We start from the raw sequence: 10,194 nt of genomic DNA, 5'->3' as shown, positions 1-10,194 counted from the left end.
ACGTCGCGAGAGATGGAACTACGAAACAGAGTGATAAATTACTAAAGGTAACGACTAAACAAATAGAAAATAAAATTATTATTTGACGTTAATATAGTGTTTTTTTTTTAACATAACTTCAAAATGGAACTTTAAAGCTCCATTAATAAAACTCAAAGTCTGCTTTAAGCAAACCAGAAAAGAATTTATAGTGATAGTGGCCCGTGGTGCAGTGGAGTAGAGTACCTTGAGGCTGTATGAATTTACTTCAAGCGTGCTTTTAGAAAAATAAAATTGAAAAAAAAATACTGAAACCGCTGTCAAAATAATTGAGAAAAAACATAACCTATCTTTAATCCTGGTGGTTTGACTGGTACTAGTAGTGAACTGAAAGTATGTCTTGAATTAATACCTTTAATTCTCATTGTTAAAGAGATTGCAGATTTAGTATGTACAATTTTTAACGCGTTTCGATTGATTTTTGACTTACTAAACTCCTATCAACCTTCAACAATGGCAATGCTTGCAGAAAAGAGAAGGCGTGAAAAATGGTGCATAAATCCACGTGGAAAAGCATGGAGTGATGGTTAGTTCTGTTTTCTAGTTTATAATTTTCTTAGATTTTAAATGTTTTAACATGGAGTTTGAAATTCCATTGCTCTCTCAGACGATAAGCCATTTAACTCTTGAAGTTACATGTAAATCTTCTTTAGTGGCATTATATTTTAGGCTCCTAGGATATCATTTTTAATATTTATTTATTAAAAATTTACTTTAGCTACTTCACATTATTTTTTGGTGTTTCAAAAGGAAAAGCTGTGATCCGCAGAGAGAGGGTTAGTTAATTCCCACTATCCAATTAGAGTAGGGTGCGATAAGCGGACCCGGTTTTTTATATCGATGAATGTAATCATCGATACCTAATATTCGTATCTCAAATCCTAGACTATCAATCGATATAAAAGTATCTATATTCCTCAATAACAATCATATAGCCTATTTTAAATTAAAATATGAATTTAATATTTACAGTGATCAAACAAATTATTATAACCAAAATTAGGAAAACTGAAGACGACCATATTTGCTCCTCTCACAGTTACAGTTGTTTCTTTCCCACAAATTTCACATAATGGGTTTTTCGGCACGAGTCCCACATGTTGGAAGTCACGAAAAAAATGTCTTATCATTTTTCAAAGCAATGTCGTGTAGTTTTCTAAAATTTACTGCCACTTTTAATATGCCATTTTTATATAATTAAATGTTACTTATATAAAACTGAAATATTACATTACGAGTATTATTTGAAAGTGTTTACAGCTGTTGATACAGATTATTAAAAGGTAATTGTTAAATAATTGATCAGTATCGATCGATTATATCGATGGTTATGATTAAGTAATATCGTTTGCCAATTTCGATATAAAAAACCGGGTCCGCTTATCGTACCCTACCCACCAATTATTTTGAAATTTTGCATTGTGCTCATATACCCAATAGTAAATAAAACAACCTGCTACAGATTATATCTGTGATTCCTCCCTTTTTGTAGGATTATTATGACCCTCCTTTTCCAGAAAGAAGTGTTAGGTGGCCACAACCATATATTGCACATAAATTATTAGGCTTAAAGTGTTTTAATGTAAGTTATATCTCAATTAGTGCATCAATCTAGGAGGCCGGGAAGATTTAGGGTTTTTAGTTGGGAAGAATTACAACGAGGATGGGATAACAGAATTTAAAATATCAACGTGACTAAAAGCTTGTGACAGAAATAGCCTAACAGTTCATCGCCATTTTAGTTGTGACTAGTACTGAAATACCACACAAATGATTTTACTTTTTTTGGATTAATTTTAAATAACATTAACATAGCCTAAGCTAATACTTTTAAAATTACTGGATTTAATGAATTATAAACAACCATAATTTGAATGTTTGGCTTAAGTGGGATTAATGCCCGATCCGGCAAAATACCAGTTTCACATTATTAACGTATTGTTATCATCCTCCTGAACAAAAATATATACGGTTTTAAGGGGTGGAAATCGCAAATTATGTTTTATTAATTGAAATGTAAATTTGTGGTTATATTTATGTACTGTGCTTCTTGTTATCCATGCTTTTCAGCATAATCTGCTCCAGATAGCTTATCTGAGTGTTCTGCAGTCATAACCATCTATCAGTCTATGCAGTCTCTTCAACAATGGAGTATACTCATATTACTTGATTGCAGCCCATTCACTATAATACAGCTAATTAGTTTTGATAGTTTTTTTACTTGTTTGACTGCGGATTATGTGAGCAGTTAAAATATTAGGAAATTAACTTATTCCTTTTTAATTGGTAATGTGTTTTTTAAAGTGAGAGTATAAGTTTTTAGTGCAATTGTATGTTATTTTTAAATCAAGAAAAGCTATTTTTATGTGATCGGAAGTTACCACGTGGTATATAAGTACATAGTTATGGTTTCGATAGTTTTGATTATGTTGCTTATTAAAATTTATGTTTGTTTTTTACACTATTTATTGCCTTTTTGAATCTTTGATTCATTTTGTATGCGTTATTTTCAAATTACTTTTACCCACACCGGAATCAAAGTGGAACTTAGTTTTCTTGCAAGATAAAGGAAGTTATATTTGGGTGAATTTACATTATTGGTGTTTTTTAAGTTGTGTTTCCTATAGAGCAGTAATGGCCGCAGGAATTCGTGATCAGGCCTTTTAGAATTTTATTTTTTATTGATAGGTACTAACTCGAGGGATGTTTTTCGTATGTCTCCATCAGTGCAGGGTCCATCGGTGCTGCCCCACGCTGATGGCCAGAGAACTTGTGTCAGGCTGATATGAACTTCTATTCTTAGAAGGTCTAAGTTAACAAAAACGTCTTATTTAAGTCAAATTCTCCTGATTTCAATATTCTTGTTATTTTACATATCCAAAGATGGTGTGAAGGTTGACGTCAGCAACAACCAATAGTAGGTTGACTTACCATCAAAACAAGACCACTTGAACCCCGTAGAACAATGAAATATTACTACACGCGAGAAAATTACTTCCACTTTTAATTTTCGTTGACGAAGACATTAGAAACAAACTCTTAGTATTGTTGAGACTACAAAAAGGGCTCTGTCTGACCGTACATCCAAACATCCTTTTACAAAGGGCAGCCATCCAGTGTAATCTAGGAGGCGTGTTGTCAGGTGCTACTAACATGTTTTAGACACAATCCCTAAGCACGGCATCAGAGGAAGTTACTAAAGTTGTATTTATAATATTGCATAATAGTACACAATATTGTATTGGTAATACTAGTGAACTTTATATATGTTGCAGACAAGACAAAGTTTGGTCAGCGCCTTTTAGAAAAAATGGGCTGGAGTGCTGGACAAGGTTTGGGCATCAACAACCAGGGACCTACAGAGATTGTTGCTGTCAGGAAGAAGGATGACAATAAAGGTGAAAAAATACTATGAGATACATGTATAATATTAAGAAATAAATCAAATTAATTATAACCTTGGAGATATCCAAATAATATGGACCGAAACCAATATATTTAATTGTTACTATAATGTAACATTGTGTTTCCCATTGACCAATATAATTACTATCAAGGTGCTAATAAAATTTCGAGAGTAAATAACTGACTGATTTTATACAGTTTTAACTTCTAAAAGTATTTTATGGAAGATCTTAAATGGAAGCAGTCACATTTCATACTGCCTTAAAGATATTAATGAGTGGACTTCACACCTGGAATTATATGAAAAAATTGTACCTGCCCTAAGAATGGTAAATAGTAAAAAATGGATTTGAATATTAAACACTTTGAATACAAAGAGTTCATATCATGTTGTATATGAAGTTAATCCCAAAAGGGGCTGTATGTATTCTGGTTAATTATTTGCTGCACATTGAGAGCAGCTTAGTGATCGAATGTATGTTTATGTGTTAACAATTGCATTTTTTTATGCAAACAAGGTTAAAAAAAGTATATTAGGCTATTGTTACTTTACTTTTAAAAAGGTTTTGAGCTTTCCTTATTAATTTTGGGTTTTTTTAAAAATAAACAAGACATTTTAATTCTGGTGTTTGTATAGATTTTCATTTTAAATTAACATCACAGTGTAGAGAAACATTTCTTTTAAACAGTGTTTTGAATTTCATCTTTCTGTTAAAAATAGACTATTGGTTATAAGGGTGAATGCAAACTTCTATTTTTTACCAGAACTTAATTGCTGTTATCACCAGTATTGCAGAGGACTGAATAACTACTACCTACTACGTTGGGTGAAGTAAAATTATTCTGTACAGTAAGCAATACAAAATTTATTTTCTTTGAAAAAACAAAAGGTAATTCTTAACAGTGGGGGTACAATATGTGTCATAGGTCTTGGATTTAAGGACAATGGAGAAGAGTGGCTCAAGACGACAAGTGATTTCAACGATTTATTGGATCAGCTAGGCAGCTCTATGGAGGGGGAGGGGGAGCAAGCAGACAACGTTTCCTCTCTAGAAGATCGATCCAAGAAATCTAAAGCAAGAGTTCAGTGAGTAAATCCTTTTGAAATTGGCATAAATAAAGCAATAATAGAAATAAAGGATTTAATATATAGTTTTGAAGTACTTGTTGAAGATTTTAAGCCATATTCGTTGTTTATATTTTATTATTGTATAGAAATTGTATATACTTTGTAAATTAACATAGTGCACTTAAAAAAACACATATTTTATTATATAGATTCTTTGATAAAGTCCAAATTATCACCAGCAATAACTGAAAGAAACACTTCCTTTTATTGATTTAAACTAGAGCAGTCACACCAACATAGTTCCATGACATTTGAGGCAGTGTTGCCATATCATTGCTGACAACCAGCTGTTTCTGCTGTGACGTGTTTTCAAGTTACGTGTTTTCTGCAAAACAGATGAATGAAAACAAACTTACGTATATTATTGTTTGTGGTAACAATTGATGTCTGTGTATTGCAATATAGGATGAGAGTGATCTGTAATTTTTCCTACATATAAAACTGGCAACAGTGCGGTAAGGGGTATAGAGGAGGATTCAGATGAACCATCCACCAGTGGACCGTGAGCTGCTCTACTAACATTAAATCATCCTGATAATATCCTCTGTGTTTGTAATTTTGGGAAATAAAAATAAACAATTTTAGTTTTAAAAATTCAATATCACCGTAGTCCCTCACTAATCCGACACAGTAACAGACCAGATATGTGTCAGATTAGTCAAAAAGGTAGATTACCAGAGTTCAATTGAAAAACACGTTTAAATTACATAATAGAATGTGTCGTTATTCAAAGTCAATCCTTACCATAAAAATGTACAATAGTCTTAAAAGTAAAAAAGTACAGTACAGCATAATATATTTGTATTATTGTACTTTTGTATTAAGCACACGTACAGTACTGGCCAGTAAAAAGATCGTTTGATAAAATTTAAGTGGAAAACTAGAAAATAAATGTAGGCCCACTTCAGTTTTAAATTCTAAAGAAGTGTTAGTTTTGTGAGGCTTGAGGCTCATTTCTGACCAAAAAAACTCTATAGTTTTTTGTTTCTTAGATATAAAAGACTTTCTCAAAACATTGGAATATGGTCTTTGTAAAACCAAAAACCCTGTATGTCTTCTTCCTGAACAATTCTTGAATAAGTTCTCTATCACTCATGATTTGAAGGTTTTCTTCATCACCACCACAAAGGGGAACAATAGCTTCCTGAAGTTCATTTAACTCAGTTTCATTTTGATTTTTATCTTGAATGCTTTAATCCTCTTTGCTAGATTGACCATTTTCTGATGTACTTGATGTTAGCTTCTTATATTCTTTTAAAAGTGGAAGATCAGGTCATATGTTCGCCCACAAGCAGACAGTTGTTTTCATAGTTACTTTCTTCCAAGCCTTCTGCAGATTGAAAACATCATTTTTTAAATTGACCTCCTTAAGAGACTGAACAATAATCTTGTCGCTATTCAACAAGTTATATAGCAGACTTTTTTTGTAATTCATTTTAATGGCCTAAATTACATTTTGATCCATTGGCCGCAGAATTGGGGTAACATTGGTTGATAAAAATAATATTTTAATGCAGCCATCATTTGTATTTTTAATTCCGTTTCATCGGGGTGTCCAGGGCAATTGTCTAAGATTAGTAGGGCCTTCTGAGATAGTTTTAGTTTCTTAAACAATTTGTAGACTGTTGGTACAAAGTTTTGATGAAATCTCTGCAAAAACAAAGATTTCATCATCCAACCATGGCTCTGATTTGTATATATTACAGAAATATCTACATTTTTTTGAAGCTCTCGGATTTTAGCCTTTCTAATAACAAGCAGATCAAGTTTATGTTTCCCCCTAGCGGTAGCACATGGTATAAATATTTTTCTTTCTTTCAAAACTAGCCTGGAGCTTTAGCTAGTGTTTTTAATGTAAAAGCCACCAAAAATAGTCCTTTTTCGTCGGCATTATACACCTGTTCCAGACCAAGATTCAAATCACTGACAACTTTTAGAAACTTTTTTTGAAGGCTTATAAAGATCAACTGCTGATTCATCACAAAATAGTTTTCACCACTAAAAGTAAGCAGGTGAATTCTATGACGTTTTAAAAAATTTACTAACCAACCTTTGCTAGCTTGAAAATCATCTTTTTTTCTATTTCTTTATACAAATATTTACCTTTTTCTTGTATCATCTCTCCTGACAAATGGTGCTTGTTTGTTTATTTCCTTTACAAGCTATGCAAAAAGAATCTGCCTTCTAACTGCAGATTCTCACCAGTTTTCAAAGTTTTTCTGTTTAGTAAAAAGATTGTCATTTTCTTTCATAAAGGGTTTTTTTTTCTTTATTTTTCTTAATATTATGTAAGAGTGTTCATCCCACGTCATACTCTGTCGCTAGTTGTGTGATTGTTACACCATTTTCAAGTTTGTTTATAATCTATTTTTTTGTTCAATTAAAGTTAGTTTTATGTTTTTGTTTTTCACTTTGATAATATTTTTAAAATAAACTAATAAAAATGTAATAAGGCCACAGTACAGTACAATCTCACTGTGTCACTATCATTAACTATACAGTACAAAATGTATCAACTTAACACACTACAAATCATAAAGACCATAAATTATGAACAACACAATAAACAAAAAAATAAAATCCTCTATTATATGTACACTAGTCAAAAGCGGGAAAACAATGCTGTAAAATAGACTGTTGTTATGAGCTCGGATCGCAAATTGACGGCTACGATGACAGACAGCTATTTCCTCTCTCTCACATATCGACACGTAGTGACTTGAATGATGATGATGATGATACAGGCATTCCCACACCGCTTTTGTCTATTTGATTACTGGAGGGACCGGACTGGTGCAAGGGCAAACTTTAGAGGGACTACTGTATTTATTAATGTTTTTGAAATTATAAAACAAAAACGTAATACTCAACAAATCTGTGACATTTTGCTATGAATAATAAATCAATGATTCATCCAATCAATGATTGAAGTAAATTCTCCTAACACAAGCACATCTTGCTGTTAACTGTGGTTTTCTATTGTTAATACATTTCCCTGCAGTGTAACAATGGTATAAATAAACAGGCAATCCCTAAATAATAATAGCACCAAGCATTCCTGATATAATTTCATGGCCACTGAAGATATCACAATCTCCAGAACTATTTCCAAATTATTATTTAAGTTTAAAGTCCAATGGGTAGGAAACAAAAATTGAAAAGCAAAGCAGTTTTATGGTGAATATACATGAAATATGAATGTATGGGAAATAGTCCAGAGTACGTGGTTGTGGAGTTTGTAAGATTTTGGTAACATGATTTACATGGAAAAATTTTTAACTCACTGCCCATACCGTCTGTAATTGATAATGATTTATAATTGATAAAAATATTTATGTCTATGATGAAAGTAGAATACTTAAGTAATTGTATTCAGTAGACTATATCATAACCTTAAACACCAAAGATGTATTTTAAAGCTATAATTAAAAACAATTTTAAATAAAACATAATAATTATTATTTTGGTTAACACACTGGTACAGTAATTTTTGTAGTTAGAAAAATATTTAGAGAATAGTTTGATCCAGTAGCAACATGTAGTAGTGAACATGTCAAATACTACTAGGCATACTGAAAACCCTTATGTGTAGGGACAGAAAAAGTTAACTTTATTATTATTCTGATTAGTTATTCTAGTTTTTTTCTAATAATTTTACTGGTATATTTGGTTCAACTAAACTATCAGATTTGTTTCAATTATAGTAGTGAATAATCATAGATGTAGTATAATATTTAGTATAATACTGCACTGCCTCTCTATCCTAACCGGCCTGTTTATAATATGTTCTGTGTATTTTTCCTGAAAGTGTATTTATTAAATTACAGTTGCTTGTAATATTTATGTATTTTTGTATTGTTCCAGTTATCACAAGTTTACCAGGGGAAAGGATTTAAGTCGTTATTCACAAAAAGATCTTGCATCAATAATAGGACCAGTTGTTGTAAAATCAAAATCTGGTGACGAGAATGATCCTGATTATACAAGAAACCAAGTAAATATGGGAAGTTCAGATAAGTATTTCAAAAGTAAGAAAAACAAAAGGGAAGACAAATTACATGAATGCAATATCAATGAACCTGAACCTATATTAGTAGACAACAATGAACAAATTTGTGTAAAAAATAAAAAAAGAAAGAAAGGAAAGGATGAATGCAACACCTTTAAAGAGCCACATGAACAATTAAGCTTTGAAATTCCTTCAAAACAAAATAGAACTAATGATGAAGAATATTACAAAGATTGTGATGAAGAAAGTGCTACTATTGTTCAAGATATTCAAGTACCTAAGAAAAAGAAAAAGAGGATGCAACTTGAAGCTGAAGTAGAAGAGAGTGAAATTTGTCAAGAATTATTGGAGAACAATGAAACATATCCAACAAAAAAAGATGATGATCTATTTGCTGATAATATAGAGGAAGTTGAAGATCTTAATAATAAGATAGTTAAGAAAAAAAAGAAAAAGAATAAAGAAAAAGTAAATGAGGAGTCTTCTTCCATAGAAAACCAAGAAAAATCATGTGATAATAATGAAACCAAAATTAGCTACAGGAAGGCAATAAAAACTGAAATAATACTATCAGAGAGTGTTTCCGTTGTAGAGAATGGGTGCAGTAGAGATGGAGAAGAAACAATTGATAAATATGAAAATGCTACAAATAATGAAATCACTTCCAAGAAGAAAAAGAATAAATTGCATAAAAATACCATTATTACAGAATATGATAATGAAGAAACCTTAAGAACTTTAGAAAAAAACACAAAAAAGAGTAAAAAGAAGAAAAGTAAAAGTGAATTTGGTTGTTCAGAATTAGACACGTCATTTAACATTGATTGTAGTGGAGAAAGTGAAGAGATATCATCAAATAAGGAAAAGCAAAGAAACCATAAATTGTTGTTAGAATCATCAGATGTACCAGAAGAAAGTGCTAAAGACCTTAAATTTAAAAAGAAATATAAAAGAGAGATTATTGATGGCACATTCAATACTGATTCAGAAAATGTAACAATCGATGGAGATGCAGTAATTAGCATAGGTTCAAGTGATAAGGTTGATGGCTGTGATAAAAAGAAAAAGAAGAAAAAGAAAGAACATTCTACATGTTAACATTAAAGTAATTTTAATTCAAATATTGCATTTGTTTTATTTACATTACACCTAATTGTGAGTTTTATTATATGTAATTCAGCTTAATATCTGTCAAACATCATCTAGTGATATTAATTGATGGAACAGAATATTTTTGAATTATGTAGTGAATTAAATTTTAGAACTATGTAAGATGATTTCAGAGATTGTTCCTGTGTTTGAAGAAAGCTTAATTTAAACATTTGTTTAGAGCCATTTTTGTATTATTTTCATTTATATGGTTTAACTTTAAGTTTTTAACTAATTTACTAAACGTTTTAATTATTATGCAGTATTTGACTACTTTTAAAGGAAAACAAACCAGAAAGTAGTAAGATTACTTTGAATAATCAAACAAACAAAATAACTTTGAAAATACTTAATTAATGAAGATTAAATAAGTTTAAAGATGCAGTTGTTCTTTTTTGAGGGATCAGAACAAATTACAAAAACGACAATCTAAAATCGAGACCCAAAAATTCAAATCGACACT

At 30.9% G+C, this 10,194-nt stretch overlaps 1 protein-coding gene across 1 annotated transcript; it reads left to right on the top strand.

Annotated features, from left to right (window-relative positions):
- The first annotated feature begins 308 nt into the window (after window positions 1-308).
- LOC124362181 (PIN2/TERF1-interacting telomerase inhibitor 1) lies at window positions 309-9,705 on the top strand. Its single transcript, XM_046816446.1, has 4 exons — window positions 309-565; window positions 3,315-3,437; window positions 4,372-4,531; window positions 8,438-9,705. The coding sequence occupies exons 1-4, from the start codon at window positions 493-495 to the stop codon at window positions 9,678-9,680; spliced, it is 1,599 nt and encodes a 532-aa protein (XP_046672402.1). The 5' UTR covers window positions 309-492; the 3' UTR covers window positions 9,681-9,705.
- The last annotated feature ends 489 nt before the right edge of the window (window positions 9,706-10,194 follow it).

This window comes from Homalodisca vitripennis, chromosome 5 (assembly GCF_021130785.1).
Source record: "Homalodisca vitripennis isolate AUS2020 chromosome 5, UT_GWSS_2.1, whole genome shotgun sequence".
NCBI lineage: Eukaryota > Metazoa > Arthropoda > Insecta > Hemiptera > Cicadellidae > Homalodisca > Homalodisca vitripennis.
This window is presented reverse-complemented; position numbering and strand designations above follow the sequence as displayed.

Coding starts and splice junctions, on each gene's coding strand:
- LOC124362181 (XM_046816446.1), top strand. CDS start 493: ATGGCAATGCTTGCAGAAAAGAGAAGGCGTGAAAAATGGTGCATAAAT. Junction 566..3,314: donor TGGAAAAGCATGGAGTGATG/GTTAGTTCTGTT, acceptor TATATGTTGCAG/ACAAGACAAAGTTTGGTCAG. Junction 4,532..8,437: donor AAATCTAAAGCAAGAGTTCA/GTGAGTAAATCC, acceptor GTATTGTTCCAG/TTATCACAAGTTTACCAGGG.